The sequence below is a fragment of the Eublepharis macularius genome, chromosome 12 (genome assembly GCF_028583425.1).
Source record: "Eublepharis macularius isolate TG4126 chromosome 12, MPM_Emac_v1.0, whole genome shotgun sequence".
Taxonomy (NCBI): Eukaryota; Metazoa; Chordata; class Lepidosauria; order Squamata; family Eublepharidae; genus Eublepharis; species Eublepharis macularius.
In genome coordinates, this window is record NC_072801.1 from 10,852,260 (window position 1) to 10,878,204 (window position 25,945).

At 49.2% G+C, this 25,945-nt stretch overlaps 1 protein-coding gene across 2 annotated transcripts in view; it reads left to right on the top strand.

The window, feature by feature from the left end:
• Window positions 1-3,022: 3,022 nt before the first annotated feature.
• Window positions 3,023-25,945, top strand: part of FSCN1 (fascin actin-bundling protein 1) — a 29,867-nt gene continuing 6,944 nt past the window's right edge. For both annotated transcript variants that reach the window (XM_054994809.1, XM_054994810.1), the window contains exons 1-3: window positions 3,023-3,149; window positions 3,317-4,181; window positions 25,779-25,935. In XM_054994809.1, the coding sequence (XP_054850784.1) occupies window positions 3,359-4,181; window positions 25,779-25,935 (980 nt within the window). In that variant the 5' untranslated portion in view covers window positions 3,023-3,149; window positions 3,317-3,358. The remainder of the gene's footprint in view (window positions 3,150-3,316; window positions 4,182-25,778; window positions 25,936-25,945) is intronic.

Genomic DNA, 25,945 nt, shown 5'->3' on the forward strand with positions numbered 1-25,945 from the left:
GCCTCTGAGCAAATGCTTGTCTAAGATAGGGGAGAAGACCTAGGTCAATAGCAGATCATATACTTTGGGGACAATTTCCATCTCGGGCATCTCCAGTTATAGAATCTTGGGCAACAAGACTAGAAAATCGTTCCCTGAGCTGCTGACTAGATGGACCAATGGACTGATTCATATGATTTGGGGAGGGACCAGAGTTCAGGAGCAGGTTGGCCATTATGGCCCCTTGGTATTTTCCTGGTGGGCTGATGGCCTGTCATCCCCCCACACACCTGGCCCAGGTGAGTCCAGTAGTGACAAGGGTGGTGCCCAGCCCAGGAAAGGTGGTGCCTTGCTCAGCCCTGCACAACCCAGAAAAGAAGGTGCCTAGTGTGGGGCTGGCTGAGCAGGCAGGCGGACTTTTTCTTCCTCCCTTGTGGGTGGGCGGGGTCGGAGCCCTTTCCTCCTCCCACCCTCTCCTGCCGGAGTTACACTGCAATCCTAAACAGAGCCATAGTCTTCTAGGTCCATTGAAGCCAATGGACTTAGAAAGAGTAACTCTGTTTAGGATTGTAAAAGTACATGCTATTTATGTAAAAAGGTCCTTATTCCCACCCCCGGCACTGAAAGAAAATAAAATAAATAGGATGGGAATGACCATTCCGTGCCTGAGACGCTCCAAAGAATCCCTGCCCGTCCGAGCATGCAGAGCACAGCTAGCTGGAATGACTCAGTGCAACTGCATGGCCATACAGACGTTCAACCCAAAATCCACAGCGATGGTGTTAACATCCGCCAAGAAAAAAAAAGCAAAGCAATTAAAAGATTTTAAACCTGATTTTCAAGCCATGTAACAGTTAAATATATAGCAAATATGAGACTAATACAATGGACAAATATGAACTAATAAAATAGTTAGAAGAAGATCGGAGTCCATTAGCACCTTAAAGACCAACTAGATTTCCAAGGCATAAAGTATCTGGCAAAGGGAAAGTTCATACCCTGGAAATCTTGCTCTTCGACTGCAGACCAACATGGCTACCCACCTGAAACTATCTTAATAAAGAGGAGTTAGCTGTGTTAGTCTGTAGTTGCAAAATAGTAAAGAGTCTAGTAGCACTTTTAAGACTAAACAACTTTATTGTAGCATCTGATGAAGAGAGCTGTGGTTCTCAAAAGCTTAAGCTACAATAAAGTTGGTTAGTCTTAAAGGTGCTACTGGACTCTTTACTATCTTAATTCAGTAAATAACAGCACATCAAAGTGAAGCCAAATCATCAGCAGTAACCCAATAAACAATTACTTTAAATTAAAAAAAAGTATTGGAATCAAACAAAACTTTAAATTGTTTAGCTCGCCCCCCCCAAACCTGCTTTCAGTTCACATGGTTCAGTCCAAACAATATCATAACAAAGAAGAGAGTTCCTCTGAGTACATGCAAAAGGTTTTTATCCTAATCACTGATGGATTGCAGAAGGGACCATACACAATAAACAACAACGGCAACAAACACTGGCTAACACAGCTTCTCTACAGAATAGGAAAACCCCTTTTCCCTGCAATGTGGAAAGGGCAGGTAGAGTGCCTGGAGTCCATTGGATAAAATGAGCCTCTGTGGTCCCATAAAACAGGACAGAGAGTGGCAGACCAACTTGACAGTGAAAGGTGGGCTAGACATGTTTTGAAAAGTAAGAATTTCCAGGAGTTGCGCTGCAACACAGAGCGCATCTTGTATGGAGGGTGGTGGGAAGAGAAGAGCTTCCAGAAGCAAGTATCAGAGGCTGACGCCCCACTCCCTCCCAATGTGCAAAAAGAAACCTGGAGCTGAGGTTCTTCACTCGACACATACGTGTGAATATGTTGCCTATACTTAACAACAACAACTGGACTTACATACCGCTCTTCTAGACAAATTAGTACTCCACCCAGAGCGATGAAGAAGTTAGTATTATTATCCCCAGAATACAGCTAGGGAGCTGGGGCTGAGAGGAGTGGCTTACCCAAGGCCACCTACTGAGCTCATGGCAGTAGTGGGATTCGAACCAGTAGAGTGCTGATTCGCAGTTGAACTACTTAATCACTGTGCTACAGCAGCTATAGTTTGGCATTTTTTTGTAAGCTGCATCCAGCCCCCAGTATGCAGAAATGAATACATAAACCAACCAAATAATCAAAAGTGGTAGCTGTGTTCGTCTGCCTGTAGCAGTAGAAAAGAGCAACAGTAGCACCTGTAAGACTAAAAATATTGGTGGTCAGGTATGAGCTTTGGTGAGCCACAGCTCACTTCTTCAGATACCAAACAAAGTATCTGAAGAAGTGTGCTGTGGCTCATGAAAGCTCCTGCCCTACCACCAATTTTGTCAGTCTTACAGGTGCTACTGGACTCTTGCTCTTTTCTACTGCAACCAAATAACGGCAATGAATCTCCTGGGCACACTTAATTGCAGCGTAACCTGCACTGAATGCAGTGGAGCTTACCTTCAGAGTAACTGGGGATGCGCGGCATGATTCCTTGGGAGCAAGTCTCACGGGGGGAGGCACCTGCACCTTGAAAAGGTGTTCAGGCTTCCAGGCTGGGGGTGGGACTTTGGATGCCCCTCTGCAAGCCAAAGATCCCCCTGTCAATAGCGTTGCCCACCCGCATTCATAAGCCTCAGGTATATTTCTGAGTGTTGGAAACAGGGCTCTGATTCAAGACAGGGAGCCATGTGAGTCTGCCTGTAGCAGAAGAAAAGAGCAAGAGTCCAGTAGCACCTATAAGGCTAACATAATTGGTGGTCGCGCAAGCGCTTTGGTGAGCCACCGCTCCCTTCTCCTGGACTGTTGCTCTCTAATTCGGAAGGACGCAAAAATGAGGGTGGGGGTGGAATCTTGCATTCTGGGTGAAAAAAGAGGGGCAAGCCCCCCCCCGGTCTTCCCCTCCTCCCCCAACTCCGCCTCCTTTCCGCCTCTGCGGAGCCGCTCAATCGAAGGCGGGGCTGCGCCTGCCCCCCTATAAAGACCGGCCCTGACATCACTCCGCTCTCTAGATAGGCTGCAGCTGGGCTTTGTGAAACGGGCTTTGTGGCGGCTGCGGGAGAGGAGGAGGCGGAGGCGGAGGCGGAGGCGGCAGCAGCGGAGGGGCGACAGGCAAGCAAGGCGAGCAGAGGAACAAAGCGGCTGCCGAAGGAAAGGTAACGGCTGGGAGGGGGAGCGCCGGGAACCCGGGGGCGGGGGGAGAATTAAGCGAAGGGGGGAAAGAGCATTCCTCTAATTGCACGCTGAATTATTATTATTATTATTATTATTATTAATAATAATAATAATAATAATTGACGGCTTTCGCTCCCTCCCCGCCCAGCCTTCTCTCGCTTCCTCGCCCGCCGCCCGCCCGCCCGCCACCATGACGGCCAACGGCACCGCGGAGTCGCTGCAGATCCAGTTCGGCCTGATCAACTGCGGGAACAAGTACCTGACGGCCGAGGCGTTCGGCTTCAAGCTCAACGCCTCGGCGCCCAGCCTGAAGAAGAAGCAGATCTGGACGCTGGAGCAGGACGGCGAGGACTCGAGCGTGGTCTTCCTGAAGAGCCACCTGGGCCGCTACCTGGCGGCCGACAAGGACGGCCACGTGCGCTGCGAGGCCGAGGCGCCGACGGGCGACTGCCGCTTCGCCATCGTGGCGCACGACGACGGGCGCTGGTCGCTGCAGTCGGAGGCGCACCGGCGCTTCTTCGGCGGCACGGAGGACCGCCTGTCGTGCTTCGCGCAGAGCATCTCGGCGGCCGAGAAGTGGAGCGTGCACATCGCCATGCACCCGCAGGTGACCCTCTTCAGCCTGGCCCGCAAGCGCTACGCCCAGCGCAGCGCCGCCGCCGCCGAGCTGGCCGTCACGCGCGACGTGCCCTGGGGCGTGGACGCGCTGGTCACCCTCCTCTTCCACGAGCAGCGCTACTGCCTGCAGACCTGCGACCACCGCTTCCTGCGCCACGACGGCCAGCTGGTCGAGCGGCCCGAGCCCGCCGCCGGCTACACGCTCGAGTTCCGCGGCGGCAAGGTGGCCTTCCGCGACTGCCAGGGCAAGTACCTCAGTCCCTCCGGGCCCAGCGGCACCCTCAAGGCCGGCAAGAGCGCCCGCGTCACCAAGGACGAGCTCTTCGTCCTCGAGCAGAGCTGCCCGCAGGTCGTGCTGCGCGCCGGCAACGACCGCAACGTCTCCATCCGGCAAGGTAAGCCGCGCCCGCGCCCACGTGCCCGGCCGCCAGGCTGGCCTTGGGTGTGCCCCGAGGCGGAGCTGCCTCCCTCCTCGGCCTTCTGGCGGTCTGACCCCGTGTTGCAGATCCACATGTGCCTCTGTGGGCCGGCTCCCCCTCCTCTGCAGAGCCTGGCGCCCGGCCCTCGGAGCAGAGGCGTCGTCGGTGCGGCCAGAGGAGGGCTGGGCTTCGAGTGGGTTTGAACAGCCCCGTCCGCGCATGTGGGGCCTGGCTGGAGGGGGCAGGCGGGGAGCCTTCTGCTGTGAAGCTCCACGACAGATTCTCCAAACTGTCATTTGGGGCTGGGTTTGATGGGCCAACCCGCCTTTCCACAGAAAGGGGCTCAAGGCAGTTTCCAAAGAATTTGCAAGATAGAAAAGCAGCAGGATGGGAAAACGGGGGTTGGCTGGGGCTTTCCTTACAAGAAATGGGGCTCGGGGAGCAAAACGTGCTTTGTTTTGCTGACCAAGGCTTTCTTGATCGCTGGAACAGAAAATGCCTCCCCAAGCCTAAAAGCAGCTCTCTTCTCTCTTCGTCCCCCCACTATGTTACTCTGTGCAAGCAGCAGTCTCTCCAATCCCTTACCTGCCTCTAGCTAAAGAATATAGCCCTTGCAGATCGGAGTTCTTTGTCTGCTCTGTGTTGCATTCAGAGGAGACCTCATGGGATAATTTTCTAAAATGCTCCAGGAGTTGGTTGGCTGGCATCCAGAGTGGCATTCCCAGCATGGGATAAGAGCATCAGTGTTCCAGCTTCCCTTCTCTCCCATCACTGCCTCTCCTCTTCCCTTTTTGTCATTCTCTCTTTTTGGCCTCTGTTCCTTGGCAGTCCATTTCCTCCGTGTGGGGTTTGCTGAAAAGCAGTGCCCCAGATGAGAGGCGCTGAGTGGGAACAGCAACCAAAAACACCCCCACAGTGATGTTTTGGAGGCTTGATGGTGTTTTTGTATGAAGAATAACCAGTTGGGGAACGGGGGGGGGGGGGAAGAGTGCTTGTTCCTCCTCTCTCCCCCCATCCCAGTTAGTGCTGAGGAGCTGACCTTGGCACAGGCAAGGCGGTGTGGGGGGCCGTGCCTCCCTCCCTCCCCCCCCCCGCCTATTCCTGCCCCTCTCCTTTCCCGGCCACTCCCCTCCCCTTCCCCAGCCATGCTGCCTTCGTTCTCCTTGCTGCCCTTTCACACCCTGCCTCCTCCCCTCTGCCATTGCTACCTGCTGGGCGCTCCGTTTAGGCAAGCGGCAGCCATTCCATTCTCTTCCTGTGATCTCCTAGCCCCACCCCCCACACACCAAGGATTGCCAGAATAAGCTTCCCAAATCCCAGCGACATGGCTAGATCGGGCCAAAGCGCCTTGGAGATGCAACGTTGCACAATAGTGGACACTTGATCTCCTGCAAGATAAACTCTTTGATCCCTCCAAAGACTTTTTGTCTGATTTCTCTTATGCAAGAGTTCCGCTTCCATCCTATCCCTTCTTTCCTTCCACCCCCCTAGTTCCACCTCCCCCCCCCCCCGTTTTTAAAATTTATACCGTATCTGATTTTTGCTGTGGGGGTTGCGAGGGGGAGGGGAGAGAGAAATATGCTTCCATCCATCCAAACCTTAAAATAAACTGCCTGAAAATGAGTTTATCCAAGGAAGCCTTTTGTATTTAAGGCAAAAGAAACCCCCCCTTATATCTTTATTTGAAATTTGGGAGGGGCAGTTATTGTGATGCTCCCAATTTTTGTCTGTCTGCTTCTAGCTAAAGACAATTTAGAACCAAGACCCAAACCTGGAAACACTGACTTAACAGGAGAACAAAGAGGGCCAATTCAGCAGAACCAAACGATTCTATCAAAGTGCTTGTTCTTTTTATATAAAAAGAGTAGGCACAGCTGAAAGGCATTTATTAAGTTCTTGAATCCCACCCGTGGGCAAAGATTTATAGAATCTCCTTGGACAGTTTGCCTTGCTTGTGGGAGAGAAGCTGTGATAGTTTCTCTTGCCCTCTTCCTAGCTGTGTACTAGCTTACCACTGCATATTACATTGACAAGATTTTTATGCCACTTTGTCTCCAAGGGTTTGAATGCCCCTGTTATCCCAGTGAGATGCATTGTATGTTGAACGGTGCTAAAAAAAATTACAGAATTTCAGGCAATCTGGACTCTGTGCCTGGAGCAGCTTGGCTCTGCAGTCTGAATAAACGATGCCAATTGAGCCAAGATGCATAATTTTCCTTAGTTTTGCATGATTCATCTTGGTTTTGCCAGTCTCAGGGAGGAGGGAAGTTGCTATGGAGTGTGTGCAGCCATGCCTCCCAGCTGCTGGAAATCTTATCCACAAGGCCTCACCCTTTCAAGCATATGGGCTTGGCTATTTTTACCATGTCTAGAAACTTGGCTTTTAAAAAAAAGATTAGCTATGTACAATGTACGCATGAGCTATGTACGCTCATGTACAATTTCAGGACAGATATGGCTCTGATTGTAGGTGCATATGCACCATGGAGCCGTCTTTTCTTAGTATCCACTCTTTAGCTACACTGTGCAGAAAATCCCAAACCTGGCACAGTTCTGTAGATGGATCTTAACTGAAAATCCACGTTCCATTGCTGACTTCTAGCTGTGCAGGGAGAAATGTGACCTACATTAATGTAATACAAAGAGAGCTTTGCTGCTGTGGGCTGATTCAGCACATCAAACTTCTCTCCTTCTCCCCCCACAATCAGCTTTGGGAGTTAGAATGCAGAGAGTTGGTCGGCCTTGTAGGCACACAAACGCCCTCTAGGAATCTCTGGGCATGCAGCATAGCCAGCTGCAGGGCTGCGAACTTAAGTTATCTGGCCAATGGTATGGGGGGGCACGTCTTGTTGCTGAGCAAGCAGTGGGAGACGTGTACGAAGTTCTTGTACTTGAACGCTCTGAAGCGAGGGGTGGTTGAATCTCATTGCTACTACACACTTGCTAGGTAGTCTTAGTCTGGTCACTTGCCCTTAGATCCAGAGGTGTTAGCCATGTTAGTCTGTAGTTGTAAAATAGTAAAGAGTCCAGTAGCACCTTTAAGACTAACCAACTTTATTGTAGCATAAGCTTTCGAGAACCACAACTCTCTTCGTCAGATGCATCTCTTCACTTTCTCTTGGCTTTCCTCCTGCCTATCTTGCAAGATATGGAGAATGCAGATCTACCTTGCTTGTGAGCTGAGAGTGTGGCTCAGCTTGTCTGTTGTTCAATCCCTAACTGCTGCTCAGAATCTAAAGCACCATGGTGTGAGTTATAAACATACAAGGGCAATCCTGGTTTAGACCTGTTGGTCAATTTGTGCTTGCATGCTGAAGATGCTGTAGATTCTCACAGCAGAGTGACTGTTGCAACTAGCCATTGCTTATCCATTCACACATCACTCTAGACCGCCACTGGCACAAACCGTGGCTTGCCAACTGATCTTGGATTCTGATTTGCCAGGTTGTTGCGATCCATAGTCCATTAAGGCCAAGCTACAAGTGACGAATGACACTTGAACGGCAAGTGTATTCCTCCCTCTTTACTTGCCCTCCACTTGCTCTCCACTCAATCCACTTGCCGTTCAAGTGTCATTTGTCACTTGTAGCTTGGCCCTGACTTAAACCAGTCCACTGCTCTGGACTTTTCCATGTGACATATTGTCCTTTGGAGCTGCGTGAACCTGTGATGATTTTTGCACAATGTGGCGTGTCTACCATCTACCATTGTCTACCATCTACGTGATGGCATACAGACTCCCACAAATGTGTTGATTTTGCAAGGCCCCCTTCTGACTGATCCTGTCCTTTCGTGCAGAATGCTGGAAGTGCCACATGTTTGTTGCAAAGATCAAATGCAGGAATGCCTGCTTGCCACTCTTGGAAGAAGGTCTGCATCAAGACAGATGGGTGCTTCTTTTCGTGAAAGTCTTTCCAGAGCAACTCTCCTGCTCCCCAAAATGGGAGCTGGTACAGAGGGGCGTGGTCTTTGAAGCAAAGGGCGTCCACTGAATTCAAAGCAGAGGCTGTAATTTGGCCGTAAAGGCATGCGCTTTGCCAATGGTTTGCAAAAGGCCTTGGAATCATTACCACCTCAGGGCTAAGCAAGGGGCAGCCCTGTTACCTGTTGGCTAAGACCAGCCCTGTAAGGACGGGGAGGGGGGCGGAGATCCTTGAATATATCACTCTTAAAACGGCATCGCACCTGGCAGTTGCTGAGAAGGAAACCTGGGCTACATCAGTGCTTTGGTGAGGTAGGTCTGCATTATGCTGCACAAGAAGAGGACGCTTTTGTGAACAAGGGGTGCATTATGAATATGCTGCTGCTTTCCCTCTTTGTTCAAGTGATGCCCTGAAAGCCTGTTTGTTCCAGCACTAACTGCACTCTCTGAGCGGGGAGCTCGGATGTTGTCTTGCAACTATTGCAAGAAAAGATGCTTCTGCAGCTGAGTAACAGCCCCCCACCCTTGCCTTTTACTGTGTGGAACTCCTGCCTTGACTCTAAACAGCCGCCCTCCTTTACCCGCTCAACAAAAGTGGTTGGATTCTTGGGTTTGGGCAGATACGAAATATTTGGATGGAAGAGGGTGGTGGATGGGGGGAGAGGCAAGGTTAGGAGAACAAGGGCAGGATTGTTATTGTGGACAAGAAGCTGTTGGGGAGGTGAAGTGCTCGGGGGTGGGGGAGGCTCCTGTTTCAGTCCTTTGTTGCTCTGAAAATCCAGATGTGAGGAAGGGGTTGCTGTAGAGGCTTTTTAAAATAACAGGCTGGTAATGGACTTGCAGCTCAGGTCAGTCTTTCCCCACACTCCATATCCCAGGCCCTGGTAAAGAGATTGGCCTTTCAGCTCCCCCTTCTTAGGTCCTGGTCTTCCAGAAGCTTCCCCCCAAAAACCTGATGGGGGGGGTCTGTTATTCTGGATGCATGAGGGAAATGCACTTTCATCTGCTTGATAGTAAAGAGTCCAGTATCACCTTTAAGACTAAAAAACTTTATTGTGGCATAAGCTTTCAAGAACCACAACTCTCTTCGTCTGATGCATTGTCAGATAAAGTTGCATCTGACGAAGAGAGCTGTGGTTCTCAAAAGCTTATGCTACAATAAATTCCGTTAGTCTTAAAGGTGCTACTGGACTGTACTATTTTGCAACCACAGACAAACACAGCTAACTCTTCTGGATCATCTGCTTGAGGTATTTCCATTTCTTCATGGGGTTGAAGCTTGGCATTGGAAACAGGCATAGAAGCTGGTGGTTCCTGGCATAGACTGACCTTTCTAGAACATCTGGACTTTTCCCTTTCTGTCCACTTCCTTTGGTGGCATCTGGTTTGGGAGACGTGTGTCAACTCCTCACCTGTGACAAAGTGCTTCAGGGTTCTAATCTTTTCCTTTAATCCTGTAGCTGGGATCCTCGCTAGACAATGTCCGTTCTGCCTTGCTTAGAAACTTTTCCTGGAGGCTGATCTTCATGTTCAGCAAGACCTCATGGCGAGAGTTGTCCTTGGGTGCTATCACTAGAACTCTGAGTGGGGAAAACTTTAACAAACCCATGCAAAGAAAAAAAACCTAGCGCCTCTGCATGTCGAAAAACAGTGGATGGGGAGAAGATTGCTGAGACTTTTCTCTCTGATGCACAAATCTTGTTTATGCAAGGGGACGGTCTTGTTAGTGCAGAACAATCAAACAATCTCCCCCCCCCCCGTCCTTGGTACTAACCAGAAGTTTTGGTCATGTGATCTTGCTGAACACATAGTTTGGCTGTCAGCCTGTAATCTCTATCCATTGTTCTCTTTTTCAGTCTTCCACAGCTAGAACAAACCATTGTTTCACTTCCTGGCATCCTCTTAAATACCTGGGAGAGCTATAAATGGCCTTCCTCTTGTTTTCCTGCCCCCTACAATCTTTTCTCCATTGCAAATGGAGAGCCTTGGAGGATTGCAATGAAACCTGCTGGCTTTTTCTCTGGCCTCTCCTGCCCACCCCCCACCCCACTGCTGTGTTCCCTTTAAACATCTGTTCAGTGGCCTTGAGTTTCCTCTCTTCTTGCAGCTTCCTGAGATAACAGTTGCACCTAGGCTTGGAACAGGAAAACTGATGTTGTCTTGAGAGGTGGTGATGGGATGACCTGTGGCCGTAGGACTCCAGCACTGGTTCCTTTTTGCCTTTTTAAAAAAATTTGTCCCTGCCTCCCCCAATCAGATTTGTGTTTAAAATTTGAAGCAGCTGAGTAGTTTTTCTGTAACATGAGCAGAGAATCTCTTTCTTGACCCAGTGAAGCTGTTTTCCATTTGGCAAATCTTCCGCAGCAGTGAAATCAACGGTTGCGAGCCGTTTTCTAGGTATAGAGTTGGGGCGTTTGTTCCTTAAGGATTTCTCTTCTCCCCACACTGACTTACAGTGCAATCGTAAGCGCATTTACTGCAGTCTATGCCAATTGAACTCAGTGGGCTTAGACTGGAGTAACTGTGTTTAGGATTGCACTGTTAGTTTTTGAGCCTGAATGTGGTAGCTGAAGGAGGCTTTTCTCGCTTGGATCCTTCTCTGCTTGCGGAAAAAGAGGAGGGTGAGTTTTTGCCTCCCCCCCCCCATTTCCTTCGCACAACAGGCCACTTGATGTCTCCTGCCAGCAGTCCTCACGGCCTGCTAAATGTGTCTCTTGTGATGTTCCTTAGTGGTGATCCAGAGTGGTCCGGTCGCCATGAATAAAGGTTGGGGATCCTTTCAGCTGTGCCGCGTTACCTTGAGGATCGCTTTTGCTGCTCCGAAATGGGAGGCACACAGAATCCCCCTGCCTTTAGACCTCTGGGCCTCTTGCAGTGCAACATAAAGAAGCCCTAATTCGATCCAGGTTTGTGGTAGGGCCGACATTTACAATGACAGGCTCGAGAAGAAACCCCCTCCGACAGGCATGCCTGCTTTTCTCCTCCACTCCACAAATGTGCCCTTGTGCAAATGGCGATGTTCAGCTTCCCAGTGTGAACAGCAAGTTTGCAAAGAATGCGGTGGGGTGGGGAGGTGGGTGAAGACGACAACAAGCTGTGGCTTTGTCTTGAGCGAGAAGGGATTGGGCTGCTTCCCGTCTCTCCTAATTAGTAGTGGAGCAGGACAGATGGTATCCGTCCACTGAGCATCTGCCCCTCATTATGGTTTCACCACCGCCCCTCTAATAAGACCCCGGTAAGAAGTAAGAGAAGGGTGGCCTTTAACTACGTCCTTGTAAGTGCGGGAAGGGGAGTGGGGGGGCAGAACTGCTCCTCCCTACAGGAAATGCGGAGCTGTTTGGGGATCTGGGGGTGATGAGATGAGGCCAAGGGGCAGCTTGCTGCCACTGAAGCCCCGTGGAGGCTCCTGGGATTGCTGTAATTGTAGGAGGTTGTGCCTCTTGGCTGGGGGTAGGGAGAACCTTCCTTGTCTAGATAAACAGGCATGACCACTCCTGCAGAGCGGGCCTGTTTCGTTTAAATTGATCACCTTCCACATTAACAACCTGTGCACAGGATTGCAGCCTTCTTCCTGCAGGAGAAAGGTGTGCTCTCCCTCCTCGCCAAGAGTGGTGTTTCATGTACACTCTTCCAGGCGCAAATTGGATCTCTTAGGAAGAGGAATGGTTTCAGATTGATAGAGATGGGTAGCCGTGTTAGTCTGTCTGTGCAGTAGAAATGAGCAAGAGTCCAATAGCGCCTATAAGACTAACAATTTAGGGTAGCTTTCGTGAGCCACAGCTCATTGTGGCTCACGAAAGCTCATACCCTTCCCCAAATTTTGTTAGTCCTATAGATTTCAGATTGCGAATGGTGTGCAAGTTAATCAGAAAAATCCGCTTGCCTCTCTTTGTGCAGGTCCCTGCTTGGAGTAGGGGCCCTCTTGTTATAACAAAGAACCCTTCCACCCCCTCTCTTTAAGGGAGTTACCTTCCCTGAGGCGAAAAGATTGGCTCCCTCCTCAGGTTTCAGCGCTTTTGCCAGATGGTCTGCCTTTCCTCCCCGCTTCCTCTAGTAGGTGGGGGGTGGAGTAGGGCTCTCCCAAGCGTGGCCCCCCATTTCTGGTGTTCGCTGTTGCTAAGGGTCAAAGAGGTAATGATGAGGCAGAACCTAGTTAGCACCCGTACCCCTCGTGCGTCCTCTGTGTGGTCCGGCCCGGTAGAAGCTGATGGCTCTGCTGGGGGACTTGGAGTGACGCTTGAAATAAGGTCTGCCCTGATTCGTCCAAGGAGCGGGCCAGCGTAGACAGTCCTCCCCTCTATTTTATCCTTGCCCTACGTTGCAGCTGAGTCTGAGGGGGGCAAGAGCAACTGCCCCAATGTCAGCAGCAGCCTCATGACTGAGAACCAGGTGTGCTCCTTGGAGGAGAAGGGTCAGATCAAAAAATGTAAGGCATTGTCTATATTTTCCTAAGTTTTCAGAGTGTCGGGGTTGAGATGGCAGGCTTAGAGCACTGTACATACAACCTGCTTGGGCACAGACTGTGCTGGGGTATGCATAAGTACTTCCCAGGAGTACCCGGTCACGGCGCCACTGGGGGCCACGGTGGGCGTGTGGGTGCTGCTGCTGTTTAGTGGGGGTGGTGGGCATGTTTTCATTCCTTCCTCTGTGCAGATTCCCTGTATGTGGTGGCCAAAATGTATGGAGTATTCTCTCTCTCCTTAAAATGAAACTCTGTCTCCTGCGTTCTAAGCCCCGGTTTGTCCAAACTATGGTTGAAGGCTTGAAGTCACCTGAGCGGTCTGAAGAAGTAAACGTGAAGTGGGATATAAATGTGAAGTGGGATGAAGTAAACATGAAGTGGGATTATCTATGGGTATAGGCATGCCTGCTTAGTGGAGTGCTCTATTGAATGTTGGAGGGGTGGGGTGGGTGGCTCGGTTGGTTGGTTGGTTGGTGGTAAAGCTTCCCAGGTTAAGACTTGCTCCATGTTAAGGCTGTACATTCTGGCTTGTGAGCTCCCAGGAAGCAACAGGTGGCTGCCAGAGGCTGCAAGCTGAGGCCCAATTATTTCTGTTCTGCAATAAACAAGGCATCAAGCAGCAACAATAACTGTATTATCCGCATGAGCGTACAGCTGGCTCAACATTGGCACCAAGGTATGTGCCCGTGCTGCAGGAGCTGTGATGTGAGGAATGCATTGGGAGGCCTCCAGAAGTGCAAAACCTGCTTCTTTTAAGGATTGTGTGACAATTGCTAGGCGTCGGAAGTACTGAGGAAGTATGTAAAATAGCCTGACAACTGCAGCGAACATTGGTCCAAAATGTTAAAGTTGGGCTGCCAAGGGGAATAACAGCAGCCCCCTCTGCATCCTCTCTTGGATGTCTGTTGTCTACATTCTGCATTGACCCCCAGGGCTTTCACAACAGGTGTTTCAGTGTACAAGGGTGTTTGAAAATGCAGAAAATATGTCCTTGCAAATGCTTCCTGGACGTTCTTTTGTGCTGTTGATGTGAAGCAGTTTGGAGAACCTGCTTTCTCTTTCCCTCCAGTGGCTGCAGGACAATGGCTGCTGTAACACAGTGGCGAAGTGGCTTTGCTACAAATCAGCACTCTAGTGGTTCGAATCCCACTGCTGCCCTGAGCTCAGTAGGTGGCCTTGAGTAAGCCACTTCTCTCTGCCCCAGCTCCCTGGCTGTATTGTGGGGATAAGAATAACACTCAGGCCTTTTTTTCGGCTGGAACGCGGGGGAACGGAGTTCCGGAACCTCTTGAAAATGGTCACGTGGCTGGTGGCCCCGCCCCCTGATCTCCAGACAGAGGGGAGTTTAGATTGCCCTCCGCAACACGGAGGGCAATCTAAACTCTCCTCTGTCTGGAGATCGGGGCGGGGCCACCAGCCATGTGACCATTTTCTCCAAGGGCAACCCACTGAGTTCTATCACCTCTTTTCCCAGGAAAAAAAAGGCCTGATAACACTAACTTGTTCACCGCTCTGAGTGGGGCACTAATCTGCCTAGAAGAGTGGTGTGTATATAAGAGCAGTTGTTTAAAGGTCTCTCAGCCAAGGTTCCTGTTGCATTGTCCATCCTCTCTCTCCAAGCCCCAGTAGGGTCTCGTATCTTTCTAGACACCTCCTGCCTTCTTCTAGTGACCAGTTCGAAATCAGTGACTGCATTGCTTTTTGTTGGCTCCTTATTTTCTGAGTCAATTTGGTCACTATTCTCTAGCTGGCCCTTGTGCTAATGCATACCAGTTGGGTCTCCCCGGCTGTGTTTCCAATCTTCTCTTGTCCCAGTAGAATACAGAGACTCAACTGTGCTGTGGGTTCCCTCTGGGAGGCAACTCGCGGTGCATCTGCAGCTGGGTGTCCTGGAACAAATTAATTTCCCTTGTGTTGCTGCCAGGGAGTTGTCATGGCGTATCCCCTAAGATTCTGCTCTGGAATCGATCTATAGGATTTGGTTTGGGCTGTCAGAGAAGTGCATAGAGCTGCAAGCGGGAACTGGATTCTGGAAAGGGTCGTTCTGCTGCTGTGTTCTCCCTGGTTCTGTGGGGCTTCTTTGCTAAATCAACAGCTGTACGACTCTCTGCCTTCAGGGAGGCCTTTCTTTTTCTATGCAGAGGGCTTGGCAAAGTGTTCTTAGGTGATTAGGTATGGCTCTTGCTTGGCCTTTCAGCCCTGCTGTCATGCCATATGCACCCTAGGATACAGAAAGACCTGCTGCTGTGTGCCTAGCAGGGACAGATCTGAAAGAGAAGGCAGTTTGCTTTCCAGGGAAACTTGTCTGCTATTAACTCTTGATCACTTTGTGTTGCAGAGGACCAAATATATCTTGCAAACTGAAAGCAACTTCCTAAGCTGTTGAAAATCACTATCCAAGTTGAAACCCCAAACCCTGATAGTCCAGTGGACTCTTGGCCTAACCAGTCAGACTGTGGTGATAGTGGTCTTGTGGATCACATGGGGGGAAACAGTGGGCCCATTCAGTGCCCCTCCCTTTCAGTTCTGGGCCAATTGCATCTCAGGATATTCAGTTCAGATGTAAGTAGTAGAGGTGGACGCAAACCGAAATACAAACCAAAGTTCATCATGAACTGGGGCGGTTCATGGGAGCTTATTTCTCATGAACAGTGATGAATTTTAGTCCAGTTCATTTGGGTCGTATTTCGGTTCATCACTGCAGACAGCCTGGCACCGATAAATCAGTTTCCTAGGCAATGGGGGGAATGGGCTCTCTTCAGGCCTTTTGCTGACCCAGAAGTGACATTTTCACGAACCGGTTTGCAAACTGGGGCAAGTTCATGAAAGTTTGTGGTTCATGAAACGTGACAAACCACGAACGCCACGGTTCAGAATCTTCCCGGTTCGTGCCCATCTCTGGTAGGTTGTAATGTTGCCATTGGGAGCCCTTGGGCATGGCAGAAATACCAAAAAGTGTCAGTCTTCCCACAGAGCTTCAACCAGGGCTTTTTTTCAGCAGGAACACAGTGGAACGGAGTTCCGGCACCTCTTGAAAATGGTCACATGGCCGGCGGCCCCGCCCCCTGATCTCCAGACAGAGGGGGGTTTAGATCGCCCTATGCGCCAGCCATGTGACTATTTTTGCTGAGGGCGATTTAAACTTAACTCCCCCCTTGTGACGTCATTGTGCAGTCCTGGGAGCGTGCGCGCACTTTGCACACATGCATGTGGTACCAGGGGCACCACCTCCCGCCATCAGTTGCCCCCTGTGCTGGCCACCCACTGAGTTCCACCACCTCCTTTCCCAGAAAAAAAGCCCTGGCTTCAGCTAACATCTTGCTGAAATCTGTGAAGACAGGTTGCTGCCTCCTCCTCCTCCTCCCTTTCTTGCTGCTTTTTCTTTTCTCTTTTTAATTACTGCTCATTGTAAGGATACCAGACGGGAAGTCACGTGACTTCTCTCAAGGCTCTGCCTGACCTTGACAAAGCTGGTAATTACAGTCTGATAGCAGCCCTGTGATCTGCAGAGAGCTCGAGGGGATCCAGCTCCTGGAAAGATGTGCTGTTGAACGAAAGACAATGCTCCTGCCAGACGTGGAGGTTGTGGGGATGCGGCCAGAAAGGCTGGACCCTGAGCATTGTCTCCCCTGGCCTAACAGCCTCAGCTTCTGAGAACTAGCCATGTTCTTGATAGAGTAGCACCTGCAGTTTCTCCCCGTACATAGTATCATGTGCCTTGACATCACTGTGCTTCACAAAGTTTGAACCAGTATGTATATGGTCTGCAGAAGAGCATCCCTCCTTGCTTGCAGGGTACCAGGGCTATTTTCACACGTCTAATTTTTCTGCTAATTTTGCGTCAGTTGTGATCCTGCTATCACGACGCACCATTCACATTACCTTGACTTGTGCTGCTTCGTTGCACTTCCAGAAGTTCACATTCCGCAGAAAAGGCGCAATTATGGGCCGTGGATGAGCTCACGTCCCAGTTGGCGAAAGCACCTGCCCGCCCATTTTGCCTTTTTTTTGTTTTTGGCATCACTGTTGCCAGGAGCCCACAAAGGCTGTTAGGATTCCTGGTCGTGGGCAGGAAAATATCTTCCTAGGGTGCAGAAAATGAAAAAGGAGGAGGGGTTGAGTGGGAGAAGCGTTTCCAAGTGTTCTCGTGCAGGCGAAAAAAGCTCTACACAGCGGAATAAACGGGAAATCTGCATTCTCAAAGGAAGTGCAGCGATTACGGGAGGATGACAGGTTTTCCTGGGTGGATTACAAGGATGTGTGAACAACTATGAGTATAGCAGAACAATTGCGATACTATGGCGCTATAATAAGGATGTGTGAAAATGGCCTAGGTCTGGGCTGCTTGGTCAGTACCACTCCAAAATCCTGAAATCTCCCCCTCAGCAGCAGTCATTGGGATACTTCCACAGGAGAAAGAAGATAGTTTGTACCCAGAATTTGAATTTCCAGAGAAGAGACCTATTTCATATTATAGCGTGGAGTTCATAATGAGCATGTACGTGCACTACTGAAGATCAGTATTTTCAAAGTTTGTAGAGAAAGGACCTTAGGAGTTACTCTGGGGAAACCCTCCCTCCTCCTGGCTGAGTATTTTAAAATGCCTCTAGATCAGAGGGCCCTGGTGACTGACTGCCTTCCTTTTAGTCTGCTGTGCAATGCAGTATACGTCGGAAAGCTTAAAACTGCTGTCCAAAAAAGCGGCGGCAGGAAATGAGGCGCCATCCATAAAAAGGATGACAGACGTGGCGTAGATCCTGTAAAGTGTGTGATAGAGCTAGGAAGCGAGGGATGTTGAATGAGCAACTCGTATACTGCATTACAGACCAATCAAAGAGGAAGCTGGGAACTGCCAGTCTGCACATATTTTGAATGTTACTGTAAGTAAGTGGAGCAGAGTTGGATGTGGTCAAATCACGTAACTCGAGGACAAGGCTACAAAGCCCCGAGGCAAAATATGCAGCAGACCAGGAGTTCTGTTGGACTGTGCTGCTACCATGTACCTACTGCTGTGTAGGAGAACTTCTAGTGCAATTGGGTCTCCTCTTTACTGAGGAGAGAGGATTGAGCATGTGGAACCCCATTTTTAGCCAAAGCAGCAGGGAGCTCCAGCAAGCAACCAATGTCTGTTTTTTGCATGATTTTGACTCTACTTTTCAGTCTCAGTTTTCAGTGCTTTGAATTGCTGCAGCACTGGAGTTTCAGCTGCATTCTTTTCTGATGTGTCTATGTAATCCAATTCCTCGAATGGACTGGGGGTTGTAATAACTCTTTGCTAGTCTTGGTCTCTTCTCCCCCCCCCAACCCCAGACCCCACTTGAGTTTGTTCCCATGTTCTGTAAACCAAGTGTTCCTCAAACTGAGTTGAAGGCATGCTTCATTCTTGCGCCCCAAAGTCTTTGGTGTATATGGCAGTATCCTGCCCTGAGAACAGCTCACCTATACCTCTGCGTGAGTTACTTTCTGGGTTTGCTTCTTGACAGGCAGGAGCAAGCCCAGAGCGGTGAGACACGATGAATAGACAGCCACCTCTGGGAGACATGCATCATTCTTCTGCATCTCTACGTGGGGAAATGGCCGATCTGGTTACACGCAGGGCAGAGATGAACCAGTCTCCACTGCCGGGCGGGGGGGAGGTAATTCTGACTGGAAATAGATCCAGAGAAGTTAACTGTGTTAGTCTGTAGTTGCAAAATAGTAAAGAGTCCAGTAGAACTTTAAGACTAACGAGCTTTATTGTAGCATAAGCTTTCGAGAACCACAGCTCTCTCCATCAAATGCATTGATGCATCTGACAAAAAGTGCTGTGGTTCCCGAAAGCTTATGCTACAATAAAGTTGCATCTGACAAGGAGAGCTGTGGTTCTCAAAAGCTTATGCTACAATAAAGTTGGTTAGTTTTAGAGGTATCATAGAATCGTAGAGTTGGAAGGGGCCATACAGACCATCAAGTCCAACCCCCTGCCCAGTGCAGGATCAGCCTAAAGCATCTCTGACAAATATTCGTCCAGCCTCTTCTTGAAAACTGTCAGTGAAGGGGAGCTCACCACCTCCCTAGGCAGTTGATTCCACTTTTGAACTACTCTGACCGTGAAAAAGTTCTTGCTAATATCCAACTGGTACCTTTGCGCATGTAATTTAAGCCCATTGTTTCGGGTGCTACCCTCTGCTGCCAACTGGAACAGCTCCCTGCCCTCCTCCAAATGACAGCCTTTCAAATACTTAAAGAGAGCAATCATGTCCGCCCTCAATCTCCTCTTCTCCAAACTAAACATTCCCAAGGCCCTCAGCCTTTCCTCGTAGGGCTCAGTCTCCAGATCCCTGATCATCCTCGTCGCTCTCCTCTGCACCCTCTCCATCTTGTCCACATCCTTTTTGAAGCGAGGCTTCCAGAACTGCACACAGTACTCCAGATGCGGCCTGACCAAGGCAGTATAGAGAGGGGCTATGACCTGTGATTTCAACGCTATGGCCCCTTTGCTACAACTCAGGATTGAATTGGCGGTTTTTTGCCACCACATCACACTGACTGCTCATATTTAGTTTACAGTCCACTCTTACCCCAAGATCTTTCACATATACTTCCCAGAAGTGTATCCCCCCCATCCAGTATTTGTGCTTCCCATTTTTGTGGCCCAGATGTAATACTGTGCACTTGTCTTTGTTGAATTGCATCCTATTCACAGCTGCCCACTTCTCCAGAGTATTCAGGTCTTGTTGAATTTTAATTCTATCTTCTTGGATGTTTGCTACTCCTCCCAATTTGGTATCATCAGCAAATTTAATGAGCAGCCCTTCCACTCCTTCATCCAGATCATTGATAAAAATATTGAAAACTACTGGGCCCAAAACCGAGCCCTGTGGCACCCCGCTGGACACCTCCCTCCAATCTGATGAAATGCCGTTGACCACCACTCTTTGGGTGCGGTCCTCTAACCAGTTCCCTATCCACCAAACTGTCCTATAGTCCAGTCCACAGTCTTCCAGTTTGCCCATCAGAATGTCATGACCTGACCTTAGAATCAGAATATCTGACCTTATCAGAAGCTTTACTGAAATCCAGATAAATCACGTCAACAGAGTGATTTATTGATCAAAGAAGGAAACCAGGTTGGTCTGGCAAGATCTGTTAGAAACAAAACCATGCTGACTTCCCCAGATCACTGAGCGGTCCTTCAGATGCTTACAGACTGATCCCTTTAAAATCTGTTCTAATATCTTTCAAGCCACAGAAGTCAGACTGACTGGCCTGTAGTTTCCTGGGTCACCCTTCTTCCCTTTCTTAAAGATTGGGATAATATTTGCTCTTCTCCAATCTTGTGGCACATCCCCAGTCCTCCAGGAGGCCTTGAAGATGATGGACAGGGGTTCTGCAAGTTCTCTAGAAAGTTCTTTCAGCACTCTTGGGTGCACCCCATCCGGCCCAGGGGATTTGTATTCATCCAGTGCTGCCAGGTGCCTCCCCACAACCTCTCTGTCAATGTCAAGGTGTTACTGGTGTTACTGGACTCTTTACTATCCTGACTGGAAAGAAGCAGAACCTAAGCAGGGACTCAAGTTGCTTCTGTGGATGAGGCGTCTAAGCTCTCCGAAGCCTTTTATTTGTTTTAATGCCACTGAGGTCCTTTGGCAAGGCTTTGGAAAAGAGAGGGGGAAGAGAGACAGCTCCAGCATCTATTTCTGTTCTGTCTTGGTTCTGTTATTTAAGTTCAGGACAAGGGCCTGTCCAGCAAGGCAAGGGTGGCTGATACACTGCTCAACTCTCTCAGCCCCCAGCTGCATGGGACTTGCACCCCCACCCCCATGGCCAGGCACCTGCGGCATTGGGAAGGGAGGGGGACTAAATGCCTCAGAGCATAAGCCAGAAGGCTTAATAGATGGTGCAAGTGGCGGTAACGTGTGCCTTCACAGTTAGCTCAGATTCCCCTCTGATGAATGTGGTCTAGCCAGGTTGTAGTCTGAAGCTGAGAAATGCTGAAGCGCATGTGGAAGAGCAGGGACTGTTACGTTATGTGGCTTTGGGGTTCCATAATGGAAGAATGGTGGGATCTCAATTGGCATGCTTCTCTCTGCTCCATCAGGAGTTGGGGGGGGGGGTCTCTCCAGTTGGCTGAGCTCTGGCTCCTGAAACAGCCGGGCAGCTGCTGAAGCAAGAATTCCTGGGAAACTGAGATCTCTTCAAGCCATCTCCTAGCAGCTGCTGGGGCTTAGGTTGCCTTTCCTTTCCCACGTCTCTTGCTGGCCGTTTCCTCTTGCATTCCAGATTCTTTCTCCTTTCTGGGTCTTGAGTGGGAGAGGGAAGGCTCCTGTTTTTCCACCCTCTGGCTTCAGAACAGGATTCCCACCTGGCAGATGCTAGCTGGGTCCAGTTATTCGCTGCATCGATGGGGCAGAATGTCATGGGGCTTGTTGTAACCACATGGTAGTCAAGGGGGATCTAACAATGTTTGGACGATTAAAGGAGGAGTTTGAAAATAGGTCACTAATATCTTCATAGCTCTTTTATGGACTTCCATTTTGGTTTTCAAAGTATGATTCAAAATACTGACAATACATACCAGATTTTTTAAATGATCTATCTTTAAAAGAAACTGTTGTTCAGGACAATTGGAGCCATATGATAGTCATAATAAAAAGAAAGCTTTTACTTTCGCTGTATCAGGGGTTTGTGTATATATGTGTTGTTACTGTGACCATTTGAAGGATTTTTTTGAGTTTTAATTTTATTTTTCAAATATAAATACAACAGATTGTTAATACAAGTAAGATACTTATGAACTATTTCTTACAGATACAATTTCACTTATTAAGTACAATACTATATAGAATTTGGCATTATACACAATTGTAATTAACTAGTGTTTTCTTAATTTGGTATTACACATCATAGATATAATTAAAAATCTTAAATTAGCTTAAGATGGTATTACTCCAGTTTTACAAACTCAAAATTGCTTGGTATGTTTTGTTTGGTATGTTATTGATAGCGATAAATTCAAAAAAGGGTAACCATTTCCCTATAAAGTTGCTGTTTTGGGAAAGTTTTTGGCTTGGTAGATTAAGGGTTATTTTGGGGGGTCCCAGTTGGGCTGCTCTAGTTTGTGATAGAAACAGGACACTTCTGAACTAACAAGAGCAAACTCTGTGTGTGTGCGTGCATGCGTGTGTACACGCGCGTGCGTGTGCGCGCGCACACACACATGTGCACATGTGCATGCCAGGAGAGCAAAGGCCTCCCACAAGGAGTTTAAGGCCCTTTGGTGGTGGTGTGGACTCCACTTATTTATTATTTATTTATTTATTCAATTTATGTACCACCCATCCCCAGGGGCTCTGGGCAGTGAACAGTTAAAATCGATAAAAACAAAAACTAAAATCAATATACAAATAATAAAACAAATTAACAAGGTGCAGTGGTGGGGAGAACCTTCCCTACCCCAAAGGTGGGAGGCCGACATGGCACCGCCCCCTTCAATCACCAAACGCCTGGCGGAACAGCTCTGTCTTACAGGCCCAGTGGAACGATAATATGTCCCGCTGGGCCCGGGTCTCCATTGACAGAGCGTTCCACCAGGCTGGGGCCAGGACTGAAAAGGCCCTGGCCCTGGTTGAAGCGAGGCGGGCTTCCTTAGGGCCGGGGACCACAAGTAAATATTTATTCGCTGATCGGAGCGATCTCCAGGGAACGTACAGGGAGAGGCGATCCCGAAGATATGCCGGTCCCAACCCACTCAGGGCTTTAAAGGTAAGAACCAACACTTTGAACCTGATTCGGAATTCAACTGGAAGTCAGTGCAGCTGGCGTAGGACAGGTGTGATGTGTGACTGGTAAGGTATACCAGTCAGGACCCGTGCCGCCGCATTCTGGACCAGTTGTAGTTTCCGGATCAGGCCCAGGGGTAGCCCAGCGTAGAGTGAGTTACAGTAATCTAGCCTGGAGGTGACCGTTGCATGGGTCACTGTAGCCAGGTCCTGGGGCATCAGGTAGGGGGCAAGTTGCCTGATCTGACGAAGATGGAAAAATGCAGACTTGGCAACCGCCGTGACCTGGGCCTCCATCGATAGGGAGGCATCCAGGGGCACACCCAGACTCTTTACCACTGGCAAAGTGGCCAGTGGTGTCCCATCCAGGGCAGGGAGCTGGATCCCAACATCTGGCAGCCCCCGTCCCAGCTGCAGGACCTCCGTCTTCACTGGGTTCAATTTCAGCCTGCTCTGTTTCAACCATGCCATCACAGCCTCCAAAGCTCTGGCCAGATTGTCTGGGGCCGTGTCTGGCCGGCCGTCCATCAACAGAAAAAGTTGGGTGTCATCTGCGTATTGATGACAGCCCAGCCCAAACCTCCGCACCAACTGGGCGAGGGGGCGCATATAGATGTTAAATAACATCGGGGAGAGTATCGCCCCTTGGGGAACCCCGCACACCAAAGGGGTCCTCTTCCCTACGAGGTCTACGAGCTAGTGCCCTGTCCAAGCTAGCTGCTGGTCCTCCCCTGGTGTTGCAGAACTCTTCTTAATCAGCCTTGGTGTTCTTTCTCTCTCTTCATGCCAAACCAGCATGTGAGTGCAACACTAATGCCAAGTGTGCATATCATACCTGAAAAATAGTAAATAGTCCAATAGGAGCTTTAAGATTAACCAACTTTACTGTAGCATAAGCTTTCGTGAGCCACAGCTCTCTTCGTCAGATGCAACTTTATCGTTGCATAATCTTTCGAAAACCACAGCTCTCTTTGGCAGGATCTGACGAAGAGAGCTGTGGTTCTCAAAAGCTTATGCTACAATAAAGTTGCATCTGACGAAGAGAGCTGTGGTTCTTGAAAGCTCATGCTTCAATAAAGTTGGTTAGTCTTAAAGGTGCTACTGGACTCTACTATTTTGCAACTACAGACTAACATGGCTAACTCCTCTGGATCTATCATACCTGAGCTTGTCTTAGACTAACAATTTGACTAATATGGGGTGATTTTATGTCTCCTAACCTTCCACCCAGATTTTTGGCCAAGTAAAGATTTTTCCAATCCATATTCTGACTAGGTCAGGAATTTAGACAAACTAGAGAGTGGTAAAATTCCTCTTTCCACTTGACTGGAAGATTTGGCCTACACCAACGTACTGCATGGAGCCTGCAATAGTTGCTCCTTGAGAAAGGGTGGCTTGCATCTGCCTCTCCTCCTTCCTCCCGACTCATGACTGTATGTTTAAAACAAACATGGTGTACATGCAAAGTCTCGTGGGTAACTTCTTTGACCTCGCCAAGTGTAGTTTTCAAATTATACCTTAAGTGGCCAATTCAAACTTCATCTCTCTCTGTCTCTCTCTCTCTCTGTCTTCCGCCCCGCCCACCCCCCAAAAAGGAGAAGAGCCAGCGTCCTTTGTCTCCTGTTCTTTGACCCCCTCTTCCTCTCCCCTCCCCCCCAGCTTTCTTGGTTGAATGAACCAATACATCAAGGAATGCAGAAATTCCACATCCCAGATGTGAATGAACCCCAGCTGCAGAGATGAAACTCTAAAGCTAGTTTCGTGGGGGGGGGGGGGCAGGGGATACAAATGCACAGAATAAATAGGGATAATCCAAAACCAAACATTGCTGCATAGAGCCTTGGAAACAACTGACTGGGGTGGATTGCAGCAGTTAAAAATCTAGGATGTTGTGTTAATGCTGGCTTTTCCTCAGGAGGCTGAGCTTCACTGTGCCTTACAGAATGCAAGAACTTTTGCATGGGTGTTTCTGTGCCTAGGATCAGACCCTGCTGCTTGTCCTTGCTCCTCTCCTGCCTGTGATGACTAAAAGCCATGAGCCTCACTTGAATCTGTCCTGGCCTTTAATCAGTTTAGGCTCAGTAACTTCCATGATAAGATACATCCAAGCATTTAAGGAACCGTGTCCTTGCTGCCGCCTCCTATTAGTGGCATGGCCGCAACCCCAGAGCAAAGTTCTCTTACGTAGGCCTCGCAGAGAGAGCTTGTTTGGGGGGGCTTGTACAGGTGCCCTTCTTGCTGGCATTAGCGGCTCCTAAAATGACAGTTTTCACCTTTGCCTCATGGATGGGCTTCCTCTGCAACTGGAATCTTGAAACCTTACTTAGGAACTTGCCAAGCTTGGGAGACAGAGAACTGTTTTTTAAGAGCATAGCTTTGGAGGCAGCATCTGTTGACTCAGCATTTCTCTTGGCTTGAGCAACTGTTTTGTCTAGCATGACAACAGACACGGCTTTGAGGATTCGAGAGGGAGGCCTCTGCCCTCCACAAAATTCTCAGCAGCTCTGGCTCAGTAATTTGTGTATTAACTTTAAGGGGCTTTGTTTTTTCTGAGGATCTTTAGGGCTGCATATATGCCTGTAAACAAATTAAAACAAAATGTGAGTACTAGAACATCTAAAGACCAACACCGTTTTCTAGGGGGTAAGCTTTTAAGAGTCACAGTCTATTTTATGAGACAAATCTGATGGAAAAATCTGTTGGACTTTTAAGGACCTACTGGACTTCAATTTTGTTCTACGACTACTGCCCTGACCTGAATAGCCCAGATGAGCCTGATCTCGTCACATCTCAGAAGCTAAGCAGGGTCGGCCTTGGTTAGTAATTGGATGGGAGACTTCCAGTAAAGACTAGGGTCGCAGAGGCAGGCAATGGCAAACCACCCCTGATAGTCTCTTGCCATGGAAACTCCACCAGGGGTCGCCATAAGTCAACTCTGACTTGAGGGCACTCACCACCAGACTCTCACGGGTGCCCACTTCAAACTAAGATTAGGAATGTGTCCTGTTGGTCCGCCCTGTGACTAGCAGAATGTTTTGCGAAGACCCAAATAAAACTCATGGCTGGATCATAACAGCCCGTTTCTTCTGTGTGAGTGGCATCTAGGCACGTTGGAACTGGTGTGGTGCCCTTTCTCCTTCATCTCAAACCATAAGACGGCAGCAGGTCTTGCCCGTGTACTTCTGAACTTCTCTACAGCTCTAAGAACTAAGCCCTGACTCTTCACTGTGCAAATAATTAGACAGGCATATGGTCAAGCCAGCTTTGGGGGACTTTTTATGTTTTATTCTATGAAAAGTTATGATTTTTGCCTAGGAATGCTGCATTTTCTTCACCTGTACCCATGGGGCTGGAAGAGCTGTGCAAGGAACGTTTGGCACCAGAAAGGCTTCCTGAATGACTTGGTTCCCCCTCTCTCTTCCCTACAGGGATGGACCTTTCAGCCAATCAGGATGAGGAGAGTGATCAAGAAACCTTCCAACTGGAAATCAACAAAGAGACCAAGAAATGCGCCTTCAGGACCTATACTGGAAAATATTGGACCCTCACCTCGAATGGTGGAGTGCAGTCTACTGCCTCGACTAAGTGAGTTTCT